The sequence below is a fragment of the Pristiophorus japonicus genome, chromosome 9 (genome assembly GCF_044704955.1).
Source record: "Pristiophorus japonicus isolate sPriJap1 chromosome 9, sPriJap1.hap1, whole genome shotgun sequence".
Taxonomy (NCBI): Eukaryota; Metazoa; Chordata; class Chondrichthyes; family Pristiophoridae; genus Pristiophorus; species Pristiophorus japonicus.
The window spans coordinates 199,626,668-199,646,325 of record NC_091985.1 but is presented as its reverse complement, the minus strand read 5'-3'; the positions used below and the strand labels follow the sequence as shown (position 1 = coordinate 199,646,325).

General features: G+C 56.6%; 1 protein-coding gene across 2 annotated transcripts in view; it reads right to left on the bottom strand.

Moving 5' to 3' along the window:
* Window positions 1–11,384: 11,384 nt before the first annotated feature.
* Window positions 11,385–19,658, bottom strand: part of cldnd1b (claudin domain containing 1b) — a 25,749-nt gene continuing 17,475 nt past the window's right edge. For both annotated transcript variants that reach the window (XM_070888916.1, XM_070888917.1), the window contains exons 2-5: window positions 17,277–17,600; window positions 16,601–16,708; window positions 15,823–15,960; window positions 11,385–12,792 (exon numbers count right to left, since the gene is read on the bottom strand). In XM_070888916.1, coding sequence (XP_070745017.1) covers window positions 12,569–12,792; window positions 15,823–15,960; window positions 16,601–16,708; window positions 17,277–17,559 — 753 coding nt within the window. In that variant the 5' untranslated portion in view covers window positions 17,560–17,600 and the 3' untranslated portion in view covers window positions 11,385–12,568. The remainder of the gene's footprint in view (window positions 12,793–15,822; window positions 15,961–16,600; window positions 16,709–17,276; window positions 17,601–19,658) is intronic.

Sequence of the window (19,658 nt, the reverse complement as noted above, 5' to 3'; positions counted from 1 at the left end):
GCCCACTCATCTAACCTGTCCAAGTCACCCTGCAGCCTCTTAGCATCCTCCTCACAGCTCACACTGCCACCCAGCTTAGTATCATCAGCAAACTTGGAGATATTACTCTCAATTCCTTCATCTAAATCATTGATGTATATTGTAAATAGCTGGGGTCCCAGCACTGAGCCCTGCGGTCTCTTAAAGGAAGAGAAGACAGAGGTGAGGTTTAGGGAGGGAATTTCAGAGCTTAGGGCCTAGGCAGCTGAAGGCACGGCCACCAATGGTGGAGCGATGGTAATCGGGGGATGTGCAAGAGGCCAGAATTGGAGGAGCACAGAGATTGTGGAGGGCTGGAGGAGGTTACAGAGATCCGGAGGTTGTAGGGGCTGGAGGAGGTTACAAAGATAGGGAGGGTTGTAGGGGCTGGAGGAGGTTACAGAGATAGGGAGGGTTGTAGGGGCTGGAGGATGTTACAGAGATAGGGAGGGTGTAGGGGCTGGAGGAGGTTATAGAGAGGGAGGGCTGTAGGGACTGAAGGAGGTTACAGAGAGATCGGAGGTTTGTAGATGCTGGAGGAGGTTACAGAGATAGGGAGGGTTGTCAAGGCTGGAGGAGGTGACAGAGATAGGGAGGGTTGTCAAGGCTGGAGGAGGTGACATAGATAGGGAGGGTTGTAGGGACTGGAGGAGGTGACATAGATAGGGAGGGTTGTAGAGACTGCAGGATGTTGCAGAGATAGGGAAGGTGTCGGGGCTGGAGGAGGTTCCAGAGATAGGGAGGGTGTAGGGGCTGGAGGAGTTTACAGAGATAGGGAGTTTTGTAGGGCTGGAGAAGGTTACAGAGATAGGGAGGGGCGTCATGGCTGGAGGAGGTTACAGGAATATGGAGGGGTGTAGGGGCTGGAGGATGTTACAGAGATAGGGACGGTGTAGGGGCTGGAGGAGGTTTCAGAGATGGGGAGGGGTGTCAGGGCTGGAGGAGGTTACAGGGATAGGGAGGGTTGTAGGGACTGGAGGATGTTACAGAGATAGGGAGGGTTGTAGGGTCTGGAGGATGTTGCAGAGATAGGGAGGGTGTAGGTGCTAGAGGAGATTATAGAGAGGGAGGGCTGTAGGGCCTGAAGGAGGTTACAGAGAGATCGGAGGTTTGTAGATGCTGGAGGAGGTTACAGAGATAGGGAGGGTTGTCAAGGCTGGAGGAGGTGACATAGATAGGGAGGGTTGTAGGGACTGGAGGAGGTGACATAGATAGGGAGGGTTGTAGAGACTGGAGGATGTTGCAGAGATAGGGAAGGTGTCGGGGCTGGAGGAGGTTCCAGAGATAGGGAGGGTGTAGGGGCTGGAGGAGTTTACAGAGATAGGGAGTTTTGTAGGGCTGGAGAAGGTTACAGAGATAGGGAGGGGCGTCATGGCTGGAGGAGGTTACAGGAATATGGAGGGGTGTAGGGGCTGGAGGATGTTGCAGAGATAGGGAGGGCTGTAGGAGGTTACAGAGATAGGGAGGGTTGTAGGGCTGGAGGAGGTTACAGAGTTAGGGAGGGTGTAGGGGCTGGAGGAGGTTACAGAGATAGGGAGGGTTGTAGGGATTGGAGGATGTTGCAGAGATAGGGAGGGTGTAGGGACTGGAGGAGGTTACAGAGATAGGGAGGGTTGTAGGGCTGGAGGAGGTTACAGAGATAGGGAGGGTTGTAGGGCTGGAGGAGGTTACAGAGTTAGGGAGGGTGTAGGGACTGGAAGAGGTTACAACGATAGGGAGGGTTGTAGGGGCTGGAGGAGGTTACAGAGATAGAGAGGGTTGTTGGGGCTGGAGGAGGTTACAGAGATAGGGAAGTGAAATGTCTGTAAGCTTGTAATGTTTGTAGCGCCACACTGTGGATGTGGACGTATTGTGTACTGCAACTACAGAGTTAATAATAAACAGAACCAGGCTTGTTCCAGAGGCCTCCGACAGAGCTGCCTGCCATGTTAGAAGCTGTGTGTGCTCTGCTCTGTGAATATATCACATTTGGCAGCGAGATGGGATTTTTCGGATGATGTAAACCTGAAATTTTTTTTGGTGATGGATTCAGCCAGCCAACAGAGAGACTTTGGAAGCTTCTGTCTTTGGAAAAAAGCTACGAAATCCAAGGTAAAATACAGCACACTGCGTGAACAGCTAGAATTTAAAATGACAGCACCCACAGGTGTAAAGGGACATTTGGGTGAATATAGACACGACCAGGAACGTTTTAAAGCATATGTGGATTGGCTAGAAACGTATTTCATTGCAAATAACATAATCGGAGTTCCAGAGAATGCAGTCCAGAGCCGGGCTGTGTTGGAATGTAAGAAAGCGATCTTCTTATCGGAGGCATTGTACGAAACCCTTGTAAATCTGCTTGTGCCTGATGAGCCAAAGGACACAACGCTTAAAGAGATTTTAACGAAGCTGAAGCAGCACTATAACTCCAAACCGTTAGAAATTGCTGAAAGCTATCGTTTCAGGATTCGGAATCAAAAGACTGATCAAAGTATCAATGATTGCATCGTAGCATTAAAAAAGCTATCGATTCACTGTAACTTCGGAAACTTTCAAAACCGAGCATTACGGGATCGTTTTGTTTGTGGGATGAAAAATGATCAGAAGTTAGTGACGGCGGATGACTTGACTTTTGAGCTTGCTTGTCAGACAGCAAGGGCGATGGCCAATCAATATTCCCAAGAATTGCATAATGATTACGGTCGTCAGTCAACCGAGGTGAATCGCCTGCAGATTCAAAGTAAAAGGCGGTGGGGGCCCAAAGTCTCAGAAACTGGACATTCTAACAGAGTGTCGAAGTCGTGCTATAGGTGCCTGGGACATCACATTCCTCAAAGTTGTCCATACGTGAAGGCAGAGTGTTTCTTCTGCAGAAAGACTGGGCAACTTGCGAAGGCATGCTGACTGAAGGGTAAATCAGCGTTCAAAGCTATGAGTCCAGCGTTCAAAGCTATGAGTAGAAATCCCAAGATAGCATGGAAGAACAACAACAGGAGGAGGAGACGTTAGAGTTACACGTCATCAGGAGCACGAGGTTAACGGACAGCGATTCAGAAAGCATCAAAATCCACATCGATGTTACGGGATTCAAGATACCAATGGAAGTTGACACGGGTGCATCCGTGAGTTTAGTATCGGAGTCGCTGTACCTCGACAAATTGCGTGATTTGCCATTGGAGAAATCCAAGGTGGAACTGCGAGGCTACTCAAGAGAGAAAATTCCTGTGGTAGGTCATATCACCGTACCGGTGAAATATAAGGATCAATTTCAGACCTGGCCTCTAATAGTAGTGAAAGGAGACAAGCCTGCCTTACTAGGAAGAAATTGGTTGAGATCACTGAAGCTGGATTGGAGAAAGATTTTCCATGTGGAAGCAAGATTTTCATCAACGGATGAGGTTATCAAGAAGTATCCGAAGGTGTTCTGCGAAACGGGCAGTCCAATCCAAGGTTCAAGGCGAGTGTCAGGGTACAGAAGGACGCTAGTTTGGTTTACTACAAGCCACGTTCCATACCATATACACTCAAGGAAAAAGTTGAGCAAGAACTCAAAAGACTAGAGACTGAGAACATTATTTGTAAGATAGATCGATGTAATTGGCTACACCCATTGTTGTTGTACCTAAGTCTGATGGTAAGGTAAGATTGTGTGGTGATTATAAGGTAACCGCAAACCAGGTTCTCGAGGGTAATGTCTCCAATACATTGCCGAATGTAGAAGATTTGTTCACAACACTGACAGGTGGTCAGATCTTCTCAAAACTGGATCTTACAAATGCCTACTTACAGCTTGAACTAGATGAGGAGTCCAAGTCATGTTTGACTATAAATACTCATCCAGGCCTATATCAATTTAATAGGCTACCGTTTGGAGTGTCTTCTGCCCCTGCCATATTCCAAGGGGTAATGAACCATATTTTGCAAGGTATTGAAGGGGTAGTATGTTATTTAGATGACATATTAATTTCAGCACCAAATAGGAAAATTCATAATAACATATTGAATGAAGTCCTCAAATGGCTAAAGAAACACAGAGTACGAGTGTCTGCTCGTAAGTGTGAGTTATTTAAAAACTCAGTGGAGTACTTAGGGTACAGAGTAGACAAAGATGGTTTACATCCAACCATGGGAAAGCTGGATGCAATCAGAAATGCACCCATGCCCAGGAATGTCACTGAACTTCATTCATTCTTCGGTCTTTTGAACTATTATGGGAAGTTCCTACCAAATTTGGCTACAGTATTACATCCACTGAATGAACTATTGAAAAAACAGGTCCATTGGAAGTGGTCAAAAGAATGCGATACAGCATTCAAGGAGTAAAAGCAAATTGGTAGAGAGCACCATGTTAGTTCACTATGATATATCTAAGGAGATTAAGCTAGCATGTGATGCCTCTCCGTATGGAGTTGGGGCAGTGATCTCTCATGTATCACGTAGTGGGGAGGAGAGACCAATTGCTTTTGCTTCACGCATTCTCAGTGCCAGTGAGAGTAATTATGCACAAATTGAAAGGGACACTTTGGCATTAATTTTTGGGATCAAGAAGTTCCACAAATACTTGTATGGTCATAAGTTTACCATCGTTATGGACCATGAGCCCCGAACAGCAATCCTCCATCCAAAGTCCCCAGTTCCAACCTTAGCTGCAGTCCGAATGCAGAGATGGGCTTTGATTTTCTCAGCATATACATATGATATTGAATACATTTGATCAGCTGATCACAGTAATGCTGATGCAATGTCTAGATTGCCTTCCTCATCACAGGTTACACCCGATAGGGAAGAAGTGTTTTATTTTGCATACATTGATGAACTGCCAGTCACAGCTGAAGAGTTTTGTAGAGCAACCAAACGTGACCTAGTGATGTCAAAGGTGTATGATTATATTGCAAATGGATGGCCAAATCAGTATCAGACAAGGATATTCATCCATTCTTCATTCGTAGGAATGAATTATCATGTGGGGTGCAAGAGTGGTTATACCAAATAAATTCAGGTCCAAATTATTAGGAGACCTCCATGATCAGCACCTGGGAATGTGCTTGACCAATAGTTTTGCACGCAGTTATTTATGGTGGTCAGGTTTTGATAAAGATATAGAGTACATCGTGAGTCAGTGTACGACATGTCAATCGGTAAGCAAGCAACCACCATCAGTACCATTACAGCCATGGAAATGGCCTCCCAGGGTGTGGCAAAGGCTACATATTGATTTTGCTGAGTTCGAAGGACAATTGTTCATTGTGATTGATAGCCATTCGAAGTGGGTTGAGGTGTTTCCAATGTGGAAAATAACAAGTAAAACATTGGACATTTTACGAAGATTATTTTCTTCATTTGGCCTCCCAGAAGAAATTGTTTCGGATAATGGACCACAATTTCGTTCTGAAGAATTTGCAGTTCACGAGCAAAAATGGTGTGAAACATACCAAGGTTCCACCATACCATCCTGCCTCGAATGGTGCAGCAGAGCGCACTGTACAAATTGTAAAACATGCCCTCATAAAACAAATGTTAGATCCAAATCCAAGGAAACGACAGTTGTCATTGGATCACAAATTGGCTAATTTTCTAATTGCATATCATAATATCCTCCTGCGACTACTGGTAGAACACCAGCAGAGTTGTTTCTCAAACGACAGCCACGAACCAGATTCTCGTTGTTAAAACCAAATTTGGCACAGTCCGAAGAAGAGATACAATTAAAACAGAAAGAGAATCATGATAAAGGTAGAGTAAAAGAGAGAAGTGTGAAATTAAACCAGAAGGTGAAAGTGAAGAACCAGCACCATAAATGGTTAAAGTGGTTACCAGGAAGAGTGGTGAAGATATGTGGTCCTCGCACATATTTGGTAAAGATGTTTGATAATGGACAGGTTAGGTTTGTTCATATTTTACCTACAGACATGGAAGGAGTTGAAGGTGGGAATGATTCAATTATTTCTGACCCATCAGATAGTTTTGATACACCAGTAGCAAATCCTAAATCCAATGTACTGGAAACAAATCCAGGAGAGAATCAGAATGAAAGTCTGAGTCTGAGTCAGGAAAGCAAAGAGCCTGAAGTTAGAGTGAGTTCAAATGAAAATCAAGGAAATTCCGTGGAGGAAAATGTTCCTCAGGATGAGCCTCGAATGAGTTTAGATTCGAGACCATGTTTGGAAGGTTCTGTTCGAGAGCGAAGGTATCCTCTTCGAAATAGAAAACAAGTGGTAAAGTTAAATTTGTAAATATGGAAAAAAATAAATCTATATCCTGTGTTATGTATAAAACTGAAAGTTATGTATGATGTGTGTTCTAATAACTTCTTCATTAAGGAGGGAGAACTGTAATGTCTGTACGCTTGTAATGTTTGTAGCGCCACACTGTGGATGTGGACGGATTGTGTACTGCAACTACAGAGTTGATAATAAACAGAACCAGGCATGTTCCGGAGGCCTCCGACAGAGCTGCCTGCCATGTTAGAAGCTGTGTGTGCTGTGCTCTGTGAATATATCACAGGAAGGTTCTAGGGGCTGGAGGAGAATACAGAGATAGGGAGGGTTGTAGCAGCTGGATGAGGTTACAGACAGAGGGAGAGGAGGGTAAGGCCATCGAGGGATTAGAAAACAAGAATGGATAATTTTAAAATAGAGGCGGTGCCAGAGCTGGAGCCAATCTAGGTCAGTGATCACAAGGCTGGGGCGGGGGTGATGGGTGAATGGGACTCGGTGCGAGTTAGGATATGAGACAGCAGGAGTTTTCGATGAGGTGACTGTCATGGCGGGTGGAAGATGGGAGGCGGGCGGAAGATGGGAGGTGGGCCAGGAAGAGTCGAGTCTGGAAATAACAGTGCTGATTCTCGCTGGGGGTCCAAGTTCTACGGGCACTGGCTGCCCTCCCGTAGCTCAGGCCCTGAGGGTCAGTGGGATATTCAACTGGGGGGTGAATCACAGCCGATCGCCATCCTTCTGCTCACTCACTTTAGAGCCAGAAGTTACTGGGTGCTGATCAGGACCAGTGAACTCAGCACACAGGTAAGGGATTGAGCCTGGGTATTTCCTGCTGTATGTGTGTGTGTGTGTGGGGGGAGCAATTAGGATTGAGGCTCGAGGGGGCTGAATGGGCCTCCCCCTATGTAACTGGCTCGGGCTGAATGGCCTCCTCCTGTTCCTGTATAAGAGGCTCGAGGGGCTGAGTGGCCTCCTCCTGTGCCTATGTTCTCTGTGTTGGACAAGTTGGGAAATTTCCAGGCATGCCTTTTCATTGCTTCATTAAAAGGAATGTTTCCAAAAATTGGAAACGGATTTGTTCAGACATGTTTGTAACAAGACTTTAAGGTCAACAAACAGTTTTGGAACTTTCCCATTTCCCTCCCTCTCAGTCCCTGAATTAAAATATGTATAAAAGGGGTTTCAAATAGGAGCTTTTTAATGGGGTGAAAAAGGGGTTCATAATTGGGGGTTTTAAAGTGCCTGTTAGGGACCACCGCCAAGAGGGATTTCTCGGCCTGTCTCCCCCTGCCTCTGTCCCTCTCTCACTTTCTTTCTCTCTCTCTCTCAGCCCCTCTCCTCCTCTCTGTCCCCCTCTCTCTTTGTGTGTCTCTCTCTTCCCTCTCTCTGTCTGTGTCTCTCTATTTCTCTGTCTCCATGTCTCTTTCTCTCTCTCTCGCTCTCTGTGTCACTCACTGTGTCTATTTCTCTGTCCCTCTCTCCCGCTGACTCCTCCCCCTCCGCCTCCTTTTGTCTCTCGCCACCTCCCTCTCTCTCTCTCTGCCTGTCTGTCTGGTTCTATCTGCACCTCTCTCCCTCTGCCTCTCTCTCCCCTCTCTGTATCTCTCTGTGTGTCCCACTCTCTCTGTCTCTCACCCCTTTCTCTGTCTCTCTCACCCCTTTCTGTCTCTCTCTCACCCCTCTCTCAACCTTCCCTCAGTCTCTCACTCTCTCAGTCTCGCTATCTGTCGATCTCACTCTCAGCCAGTCTCTCTCTCTCTCTCTCTCAGTGCCCCAAACTCACCAGCCAGCTGATTCCGTGGACACACAGAGAGGATATCCCGGGGAAGTTGCTGCTGGCTTGAATTGCCCCCACTGTCCTGGGATGGATAGATGTGTCTGTACTTGTTATGTATTTATGCTTGGGGTCACCAGACACCAGGGGCGCCACTGTTGGAGGTCATCGGGCTGTAAGCATGCGTGCGCGGTCACTGGATAACCTTGTTACGTGGGTTACTTTGGCCGCAAATAAAGTTGGATCAGGTTTGCAGCTGAGGCAGTTGACAGTAACAAGTCTTGTGAATCATCACATTCATTTCATTTGGTGACGAGGTAACTTAAGAACTTTCGCATGTACAATGGACACTATTGGAATTCTGGAGAGATTCGCTGATCACGAGGATTGGGTGGATTTTATCGACCGTCTGGATCAGTATTTTGTGACCAACAAAATGGAGGGAGAAGCTGACGCAGTTCGGCGATTTTCCTCACTGCTTGTGGTCCAAAGATTTATGGCCTCATGAAGAATCCTCTCTCGCTTTTACTTCCAACGGACAAAGAATATGGGGATTTGTGTGCTTTGGTGTGTGACCATCTTAAGCCAAAAGAGGGGGTAATCATCTCACACTATCACTTCTATACGCATGTTCGTGCTGAGGGCCAGGATTTGTCAAGATTCGTTGTCGACCATCGACATCTTGCTGAGCCGTATAAGTTTGGGAACGTGTTGGAAGACATGCTGCGAGATTTCTTCATGATAGGCATCAACCATGATGTGATTCTTCGGAAGTTATTGGCCGGAGAGAAGCTGGATTTGAGCAAGGCCATCGCGACTGCCCAGGCATGCATGACGACTGATGATAATTTGAGGCATCAAAAAGTCAGAGCAAGTATTGTAAACAAGATTGTGTCGTCGTCTGGCAGAGCAGCTTATGGCAGGGCCTACTCGACTGCTTATGTGAAACCTGTAGCTGCTCAAAGTCCACCAACTGGTACGAATCTGATTTCACCCTGTTGGCGTTGTGGGGGCAATCATCAGCCTCATCAGTGTCGGTTTAAACAGTACGCCTGTCGTCATGTATCCTACATGGTTACTGCTTGCACTATTACAAGGTGTGCCACCAGAGGGCACTGCAGTGGGAGACTTGCAGGTTACCTGTACAGGTGTGCCTGGTGTGCCTAGCCTAGTAAAAAAGGCAGACCACCAGGTGTGATCCTCACTCTGGCGTTATCAATAAAGGACTAAGGTCACTCCAGTTCAAGTACAACACATTGTCTCATGGAGTCATTATCAGAGTATCTAAAGACATAACAATTGGTGACGAGAATACGGACCTTCACGTGAAAATGGCTACCCTTGGTCCATTGCAGCAGTTCGCCAAGGATCAGGGCCAAATAGCCGACTCCTGCTCCTATTTCTTATGTTCTTCTGCTTTTGCGGGAAGTACTGAGGGATCGCTGCACTATCAGAGGGGCAGTACTGAGGGAGCGCTGCACTGACGGAGGGGCAGTACTGAGGGATCGCTGCAGTCAGAGGGGCAGTACTGAGGGAGAGCCGCACTGTCAGAGGGACAGTACTGAGGGAGAGCCGCACTGTCGGAGGGGCAGTACTGAGGGAGCGCCGCACTGTCGGAGGGGCAGTACTGAGGGAGCGCCGCACTGTCGGAGGGGCAGTACTGAGGGAGCGCCGCACTGTCGGAGGGGCAGTACTGAGGGAGCGCCGCACTGTCGGAGGGGCAGTACTGAGGGAGCGCCGCACTGTCGGAGGGGCAGTACTGAGGGAGCGCCGCACTGTCGGAGGTGCCGTCTTTCGGATGAGACGTTAAACTGAGGCCCCATCTGCTCCCTCAGGTGGGCGGAAAAGATCCCATCACCCTATTTTGAAGAAAAGCGGGGGAGTTATCCACGGTGTCCTGGACACCATCGATCCCTCAATCAACATAACCAAAAAAAAACATTATCTGGCCATTAACACATTTCTCTTTGTGGGAGCTTGCTGTGCACAAATTGGCTGCCGCGTTTGCTACAACAGTGGCTACACTCCAAAACTGCTTAATTGCTTGAAAAGCGCAGAGAGACATCCGTTGGTCATGAAAGGCGCTATATAAATGCAAGTCTTTCTTTTTTAGATTTAAACCAGATATTCCCTTCCTCCCTTTCCCTCACTGCAGGAACGCGGGAGCAGATTTCTGCAGTGCCTTGTGTGTAGAAGATTAAGGGGGGGATCGGATTGAGGTGTGTCAGACGATTAAATGAGTTGGTTAAACGAGTTCCACTTGCCTGAAGCTCGACACCATCCAGGACAAAGCAGCCGCTTGATTTGCACCCCATCCACCAACTTAAACATCCACTCCCTCCATCACCGGTGCACCGTGGCTGCAGTGTGTACCATCTATCAGATGCACTGCAGTAACTCTCCCCGGCTTCTTCGGCAGCACCTCCCAAACCCACAACCTCTATTACCCAGAAGGACAAGGGCAGCAGGCGCATGGGAACACCTTCACCTCCATGTTCACCCTCCAAGTCACACACCATCCTGACTTGGAAATATATCGCCGTTCCTTCATCGTCGCTGGGTCAAAATCCTGGAACTCCCTCCCTCACAGCATTGTGGGAGTACCTTCACCACACGGACTGCAGTGGTTCAAGAGGCAGCTGACCACCAGCTTCTCAAGGGCAATTCGGGATGGGCTTGAGATGTTGAGCTTGTCAGCGACGTCCATATCCCAGGAATGAATAAAACAATGGGGAGAATCTATTTGCCCTGGTAGGGGGGAGTCTAGAACAAGGGGGCATCACCTTAAAATCCTCCTGTTCCTGTGTAACATGCTCGAGGGGCTGAATGGGCCTCCTCCTGTTCCTGTGTAACAGGCTCGAGGAGCTGAATGGGCCTCCTCCTGTTCCTGTGTAACAGGCTCGAGGAGCTGAATGGGCCTCCTCCTGTTCCTGTGCAACAGGCTCGAGGGGCTGAATGGGCTTCCTCCTGTTCCTGTGTAACAGGCTCGAGGGGCTGAATGGCCTCCTCCTGTTCCTGTGTAACAGGCTCGAGGGCCTGAATGGGCCTCCTCTTGTTCCTGTGTAACAGGCTCGAGGGGCTGAATGGGCCTCCTCCTGTTCCTGTGTAACAAGCTCGAGGGGCTGAATGGGCCTCCTCCTGTTCCTGTGTAACAGGCTCGAGGGCCTGAATGGGCCTCCTCTTGTTCCTGTGTAACAGGCTCGAGGGGCTGAATGGGCTCCTCTTGTTCCTGTGTAACAGGCTCGAGGGGCTGAATGGGCCTCCTCTTGTTCCTGTGTAACAGGCTCGAGGGGCTGAATGGGCTCCTCTTGTTCCTGTGTAACAGGCTCGAGGGGCTGAATAGGCCTCCTCCTGTTCCTGTGTACCCATCAGAAACCCTCTATAAAGTGCTGCACTGGATTCGCCACGTCTTTTATTTCCACATTACAATAATTTATGGAGTTTGGGAAGCGGATTATGATTAAAAAATACATTCACAAATGATTAAATACCATTATTTCTCACACAGGTTATGACACACTTTCGGGAGCTCGTACGTCTGCTGGGGTCTGGGGTCCGCTATCGGGGAATGAACACTTTCCGCTCTGCAAAAAAATCCCACGCCCACTATTGGAAGCGGAGCAGGGAGGTGTTCGCCCCCTTGTGCTGGGGCCCAATATTTATCCCTCAACCAACACCCCAAAAAAACCAAGGTGACCTGGTCATTTGCTGTTTGTGGGAGCTTGCTGTGCCCAAATTAGCTGCCATGTTTCCTACATTACAACAGTGACTACACCTCAAAAAGTACTTCAATGACTGCGATGCGCTTTGGGATGTCCTGAGGTGGTGAAAGGGGAATTCTTTACGAATAAGAGTGTGTGGGGGGAGGGGGAGGCGGCGGCAAGGAGAAAAGATAGAAAGAAAAAAAGTTGATGTCAGAGAAAAAACGGAGCCCTCCCCACCCCCCCCCCCACCATCTCCTCTCCCCCCCCTCCCCTGGAATGTGTGAGACGAGGCCTCCAGAGGTGAATAGCATCAAAAAGGGGGTGGGGCGGGGGGCAGAAGAGTGTGTGGGGGGAGGGGGAGGCGGCGGCAAGGAGAAAAGATAGAAAGAAAAAAAGTTAATGTCAGCGAAAAAACGGGCCCCCTCCCCATCCTCTTGTGTCCCCCCTTCTCCCTGTAACGTGTGAGATGAGGCTTCCAGAGTTGAATAGCGTTGAAGGGGGGGGTTGGGGCAGAACAAATGAGCTAATATCAGCGAAAAAAACGGGCCCCCTCCCCCCGCTCCCCTGAGAACGTGTGAGATGAGGCCTCCAGAGTGGAATAGCGTCAAAGGGGGGTGGGGGGGGGGAAAAGAAAAAGAAAAGCTGATGTCAGCGAAAAAACAGGCCCCATTTACTCCCCCCCCCCCCCCCCCACCCTCATCTCCTCTCCCCCTCCCCTTGCATCTCCGCTCCCTGGGAACGTGTGAGACGAGGCTTCCAGAGTCGAATAGCTACGAGGGAGGTGCAAGAACGAACGAGCTCCTGTACGGATTTGAAATTCTCGGACCTGATTTGCGCGGGTGCACGAGCTCGGGGCCCAGCGATGGGGTCCAGGGCTAGGCCGCGCGGTACGATTTCATGCGGCGGTACTCGGCTCTGTCGGTGCGGGCGGCCCAGATGAACAGGGCGGCGGCCATGAGCTGCAGTGGGGCAGAGACGCAGGCCAGGCAGAAGGACCAGCCGTACTCGGTGGCCGACAGCGGCTCCGGGGGGCGCAGCTTGGCACGGAGCAGCTCGGCGTTGGCAGCAAAACAGGCCACGGTGCCCAGGGTGCAGAGTCCTGTGGTGGAGGTGGGGGGGGGGGGGGAGAGAGAGAGAGAGAGGGTTACACAAGAACATAATAACAAGAGCAGGAGTCGGCCATTTGGCCCCTTGCACCTGCTCCGCCATTCAACCTTCTGCCTCAACTCCAATTGCCTGCGCTATCCCCAGATCTCTTGATTCCCTCAATATCCAAAAATCGATCATCGATCTAAGTCTGCAATATACTCAATGACTGAGCCTCCACAGCCCTCTGGGGCAGAGAATTTCAAAGATTCACCAGCCTCTGAGGTAAGGCATTTGGGGAGGGCTAACAAGGCAAGGGACTATACAATAAATGGTAGGATACTGAGAAGTGTCGAGGAACAAAGGGACCTTGGAGTGCAGGTCCACAGATCCCTGAAGTTAGTAGGACAGGGAGTTAAGGTGGTTAAGAATCCATTCGGAATGCTTGCCTGTATTAGCCGGGGCTTGAACTGTACAGAACACGAGTTAGGCCACAACTGGAGTACTGCGTGCAGTTCTGGTCACCACATTACGGGAGAGAGAGAGAGAGAGAGGGAGAGCGGGGGTAGGAGGCGGAGGGGAAAAGAGGGAGAGCGAGGGTCGGGTGGGGAGGAGAGGGAGAGGGAGAGCGAGGGTCGGGAGGGAGAGGGAGACCGAGGGTCGGGGGGGTAGAGAGGGAGAGCGAGGGTCGGGGGGGGGAGAGAGGGAGAGCGAGGGTCGGGGGGGGGGGAGAGAGGGAGAGCGAGGGTTGGGGGGGGGGGGGAAGAGAGGGAGAGCGAGGGTCGGGGGGGAGAGAGGGAGAGCAAGGGTCAGGGGGGAGAGAGGGAGAGCGAGGGTCGGGGGGGAGAGAGGGAGAGCGAGGGTCGGGTGGGGGGAGAGAGGGAGAGCGAGGGTCGGGTGGGGGGAGAGAGGGAGAGCGAGGGTCGGGTGGGGGGAGAGAGGGAGAGCGAGGGTCGGGTGGGGGGAGAGAGGGAGAGCGAGGGTCGGGTGGGTGGAGAGAGGGAGAGCGAGGGTCGGGTGGGTGGAGAGAGGGAGAGCGAGGGTCGGGTGGGGGGAGAGAGGGAGAGCGAGGGTCGGGTGGGGGGAGAGAGGGAGAGCGAGGGTCGGGTGGGGGGAGAGAGGGAGAGCGAGGGTCGGGTGGGGGGAGAGAGGGAGAGCGAGGGTCGGTGGGGAGAGTGGGAGAGCGAGGGTCGGTGGGAGGGAGGAGAGGGAGAGCGAGGGTCCGGGGGGAGGAGAGGGAGCGCGAGGGTCGGCGGGGGGGGGGGGGAGGGAGAGGGAGAGCGAGGGTCGGGGGGGGGAGCAGAGGGAGAGCGAGGGTCGGGGGGGGTGGGAAGAGCGAGGGTCGGAGGGGGGGAGGGAGAGGGAGAGCGAGGGTCGGGCGGGGGGAGAGAGAGGGTCGGGGGGGGAGAGAGAGCGAGGGTCGGGAGGGAGAGAGGGAGAGCGAGGGTCGGGGGGGAGAGAGGGAGAGCGAGGGTTGGGGGGGAGGAGAGGGAGAGGGAGAGCGAGGGTCGGGGGGGGGGGGGGAAAGAGAGGGTCGGGAGGGGAGAGAGGGAGAGGGAGAGCGAGGGTCGGGGGAGAGAGAGGGAGAGCGAGGGTCGGGGGGGGGGGGGGGAGAGGGAGAGCGAGGGTCGGGGGGAGAGAGCGAGCGAGGGTCGGGGGGAGAGAGAGCGAGGGTTGGGGGGAGAGAGAGAGCGAGGGTCGGGAGGGGAGAGAGGGAGAGGGAGAGCGAGGGTCGGGGGAGAGAGAGGGAGAGCGAGGGTCGGGGGGGGGGGGGGAGAGGGAGAGCGAGGGTCGGGGGGAGAGAGCGAGCGAGGGTCGGGGGGAGAGAGAGCGAGGGTTGGGGGGAGAGAGAGAGCGAGGGTCGGGGGGGGAGGAGAGGGAGAGGGAGAGCGAGGGTCGGGGGAGAGAGAGGGAGAGCGAGGGTCGGGGGGGGGGGAAGAGGGAGAGCGAGGGTCAGGGGGGAGAGAGAGGGAGAGCGAGGGTCGGAGGGGAGAGCGAGGGCCAGGGGGGGGTGGAGAGAGGGAGAGCGAGGGTCAGGGGGGGGAAGGAGGAAGGGCGAGGGTCGGGGGGGGGGGAAAGAGAGGGAGAGAGGGTCGGAGGGAGAGCGAGGGTCGGGGGGGGGGGGGGAGGAGAGGGAGAGGGAGAGCGAGGTTCGGGGGGGGGGAAAGAGGGAGAGCGAGGGTCGGGGGGGAGAGAGAGGGAGAGCGAGGGTCGGAGGGGGGGGGGGGGGAGAGGGAGAGCAAGGGTCGGCGGGGGGGGGGGGGGGGGAAGAGAGGGAGAGCGAGGGTCGGGGGGAGAGAGAGAGAGAGAGGGAATGCGAGGGTCGGGGGGGAGAGAGAGGGAGAGCGAGGGTCAGGGGGGAGAGAGGGAGAGCGAGGGTCGGGGGGGAGGGGGGGGGAGAGGGAGAGCGAGGGTCGGGGGGGGGGGGAAGAGCGAGAGTCAGGGGGGGGAAAGAGGGAGAGCGAGGGTCGAAGGGGAGAGCGAGGGCCGGGGGGGGGGGGGTGGAGAGAGGGAGAGCGAGGGTCAAGGGGGGGGGAGAGGGAGAGCGAGGGTCGGGGGGGAGAGCGAGTGTAGGGGGGGAGAGAGGGAGAGCGAGGGTCGGGGGGGGGGGGGGAGAGCGAGGGTCGGGGGGGGAAAGAGGGAGAGCGAGGGTCGAAGGGGAGAGCGAGGGCCGGGGGGGGGGGTGGAGAGAGGGAGAGCGAGGGTCAAGGGGGGGGGAGAGGGAGAGCGAGGGTCGGGGGGGAGAGCGAGTGTAGGGGGGGAGAGAGGGAGAGCGAGGGTCGGGTGGGAGAGAGGGGGTCGGGGGAGAGAGAGGGAGAGCGACGCGTAGGGTGGGGCGTCGGGGTCGAGGGGGAGTGGGCGGGGTCGAGGAGGGCATGAGGGGTCGAGGGGGCGGGCGGGGTCGAGCGGGGTCGAGGGGGGCGGGCGGGGTCGAGGGGGGCGGGCGGGGTCGAGGGGGGCACACCTGGTGGGGTGGGGGGTGAGGGAGGGAGGGGAGACACCCGTGGGGGAGACGCGAAGGGTGAGCTGTCCAGTACCCTACCTGCGAGCAGGTGGAGGACCCCGGTCCCGATGGTTGGGTAGAGAGTATGAAAGGCACACGCACACAAACCAATCAACGCTCCCAAACACATCAATCCCAGGCTAACGAATGGGAGAAGGAACTGACTCTGACTCAAGTCTGCAAACGGCGAGAGAGAGGGAGAGAAAGAGAAATCGCCATGAACATGTGTAAAACAAGATCGCTCTGGGTCACAAAGTGACAGAAAATTCCCCGAGAATGAGGGGCTGAATGGGCCTGCTCCTATTCCTATGTAACAGGCTCGAGGGGCTGAATGGGCCTCCTCCTGTTCCTGTGTAACAGGCTCAAGGGGCTGAATGGTCTCCTCCTGTTCCTGTGTAACAGGCTCGAGGGGCTGAATGGCCTCCTCCTGTTCCTGTGTAACAGGCTCGAGGGACTGAATGGGCCTCCTCCTGTTCCTGTGTAACAGGCTCGAGGGACTGAATGGGCCTCCTCCTGTTCCTGTGTAACAGGCTCAAGGGGCTGAATGGTCTCCTCCTGTTCCTGTGTAACAGGCTCGAGGGGCTGAATGGACTTCCTTCTGTTCCTCTGTACTAGGCTTGACGGAGTGGAAACCGTTGTTATGCAGCGCCACCATTGGCAGAAGAGTGTAATTACAGTGTGACCTGTTTACATAGGAGTTTGCCCATTATAATTCTAAATGTGCGAAGTTATATTAGAAGAGTTCGACAGAGGAACTGCGCAGATATGTAAGATTTTTCACAAATAAAAGACTGCAGGAAGAGTGAGAGAAACTCACAGGTTCTCACGTAATCGACTCCACTGTTGTGGTTTCCGATGTGGATGTATTTAGGTGTAAACTGTTCCTGAAGAGTAAAGCTGACACAAAGGGTGCGTGGTTCCACTTCTGGGAAAAAGAGGAAGAGAGGGTTCAAATATAGACTTTATCCTGGAGAGAGAGAGACAGAGTGAGAGAGAGACAGCGAGGCAGCGAGGGGTGGGCCGGGAGGCAGCGAGGGGTGGGCCGGGAGGCAGCGAGGGGTGGGCCGGGAGGCAGCGAGGGGTGGGCCGGGAGGCAGCGAGGGGTGGGCCGGGAGGCAGCGAGGGGTGGGCCGGGAGGCAGCGAGGGGTGGGCCGGGAGGCAGCGAGGGGTGGGCCGGGAGGCAGCGAGGGGTGGGCCGGGAGGCAGCGAGGGGTGGGCCGGGAGGCAGCGAGGGGTGGGCCGGGAGGCAGCGAGGGGTGGGCCGGGAGGCAGCGAGGGGTGGGCCGGGAGGCAGCGAGGGGTGGGCCGGGAGGCAGCGAGGGGTGGGCCGGGAGGCAGCGAGGGGTAGGCCGGGAGGCAGCGAGGGGTACGCCGGGAGGCAGCGAGGGGTAGGCCGGGGAGGGGGGGGAACGGTGGAGAGGGTGGGAGAGAGCGAGAGTGAGAGGGAGATACAGAGACAGAGAGAGAGGACGAGCGGTAGTGTTGCACGGACCTGCTGCCGGTGGTTTGAACCAGTGGGAGTTGTCGGTGATGCGGATACAGCGCCTCCACAGGCCCAGCGAGCCATTGTGGTTGTGCAGCGCGAGCGTGTAGTGCCGCTCGTCAGTGTCCTCGCTGTCGAACTCCAGCTCGGTGCCGTTCATCTCCTGGAGGCTGGGCGGGCTGTGGTACTCATACCAGTGATCAGTGCCGATCGCCGCCGCGATGTAGATGGCCGACATCAGCGAAAGAACACTACCGATAACCAGCGCCGTGGCAAAGCGGTTATCCACCATCGCACTGGCAGGTAGGCTGTGCCCAGGAATACGTGTACCAACTGTGGGAGGGAGGACACAGATTTTATGGAAGGGAGCGAGGGTGAAGGGAGGGGTGGGTCGAGGTGGCAAGGGAAGGCGGGGGGGAGAGGGGAGGGGGAGGGGGAGTGAGGGGGGGAGGGGGAGGGGGAGTGAGGGGGGGAGGGGGAGGGGGAGTGAGGGGGGGGGGGGGTGAGGGGGGGAGGGGGAGTGAGGGGGTGAGGGGGAGGGGGAGTGAGGGGGAGGGGGAGTGAGTGGGAGGGGGAGTGAGAGGGAGGGGAGGGGGAGTGAGGGGGGGGAGGGGAGTGAGGGGGGGAGGGGAGTGAGGGGGGGGGAGGGGAGTGAGCGGGGGGGAGGGGAGTGAGCGGGGGGGAGGGGAGTGAGCGGGGGGGAGGGGAGTGAGCGGGGGGGGGGAGGGGAGCGGGGGGGAGGGAGGGGAGCGGGGGGGAGGGGAGGGGAGCGGGGGGAGGGGAGGGGAGCGGGGGGGAGGGGAGGGGAGCGGGGGGGAGGGGAGGGGAGCGGGGGGGAGGGGAGGGGAGCGGGGGGGAGGGAGGGGAGCGGGGGGGAGGGGAGGGGAGCGGGGGGGAGGGGAGGGGAGCGGGGGGGAGGGGAGGGGAGCGGGGGGGAGGGGAGGGGAGCGGGGGGGAGGGGAGGGGAGCGGGGGGGAGGGGAGGGGAGCGGGGGGGAGGGGAGGGGAGCGGGGGGGAGGGGAGGGGAGCGGGGGGGAGGGGAGGGGAGCGGGGGGGGAGGGAGGGGAGCGGGGGGGAGGGGAGGGGAGCGGGGGGGAGGGGAGGGGAGCGGGGGGGAGGGGAGGGGAGCGGGGGGGAGGGGAGGGGAGCGGGGGGAGGGGAGGGGAGCGGGGGGGAGGGGAGGGGAGGGGAGCGGGGGGAGGGGAGGGGAGGGGAGCGGGGGGGAGGGGGAGGGGAGGGGAGCGGGGGGGAGGGGAGGGGAGGGGAGCGGGGGGGAGGGGAGGGGAGGGGAGCGGGGGGAGGGGAGGGGAGGGGAGCGGGGGGGAGGGGAGGGGAGGGGAGCGGGGGGAGGGGAGGGGAGGGGAGCGGGGGGGAGGGGAGGGGAGCGGGGGGGAGGGGAGGGGAGGGGAGCGGGGGGGAGGGGAGGGGAGGGGAGCGGGGGGGAGGGGAGGGGAGGGGAGCGGGGGGGAGGGGAGGGGAGCGGGGGGGAGGGGAGGGGAGCGGGGGGGAGGGGAGGGGAGCGGGGGGGAGGGGAGGGGAGCGGGGGGAGGGGAGGGGAGCGGGGGGGAGGGGAGGGGAGCGGGGGGGAGGGGAGGGGAGCGGGGGGGAGGGGAGGGGAGCGGGGGGGAGGGGAGGGGAGCGGGGGGGAGGGGAGGGGAGCGGGGGAGGGGAGGGGAGCGGGGGGGAGGGGAGGGGAGCGGGGGGAGGGGAGGGGAGCGGGGGGGAGGGGAGGGGAGCGGGGGGAGGGGAGGGGAGCGGGGGGAGGGGAGGGGAGCGGGGGGGAGGGGAGGGGAGGGGGGGGAGGGGAGGGGAGCGGGGGGGAGGGGAGGGGAGCGGGGGGGAGGGGAGGGGGGAGCGGGGGGGAGGGGAGGGGAGCGGGGGGGAGGGGAGGGGAGCGGGGGGGAGGGGAGGGGAGCGGGGGGAGGGGAGGGGAGCGGGGGGAGGGGAGGGGAGCGGGGGGGAGGGGAGGGGAGCGGGGGGGAGGGGAGGGGAGCGGGGGGGAGGGGAGGGGAGCGGGGGGGAGGGGAGGGGAGCGGGGGGGAGGGGAGGGGAGCGGGGGGGAGGGGGAGGGGAGCGGGGGAGGGAGGGGAGCGGGGGGAGGGGAGGGGAGCGGGGGGGAGGGGAGGGGAGCGGGGGGGAGGGGAGGGGAGCGGGGGGGAGGGGAGGGGAGCGGGGGGAGGGGAGGGGAGCGGGGGGGAGGGGAGGGGTGCGGGGGGGAGGGGAGGGGTGCGGGGGGGAGGGGAGGGGAGCGGGGGGGAGGGGAGGGGAGCGGGGGGGAGGGGAGGGGAGCGGGGGGGAGGGGAGGGGAGCGGGGGGGGAGGGGAGCGGGGGGGGGAGGGGAGCGGGCGGGGGGGAGGGGAGCGAGCGGGGGGGGGAGGGGAGTGAGAGGGG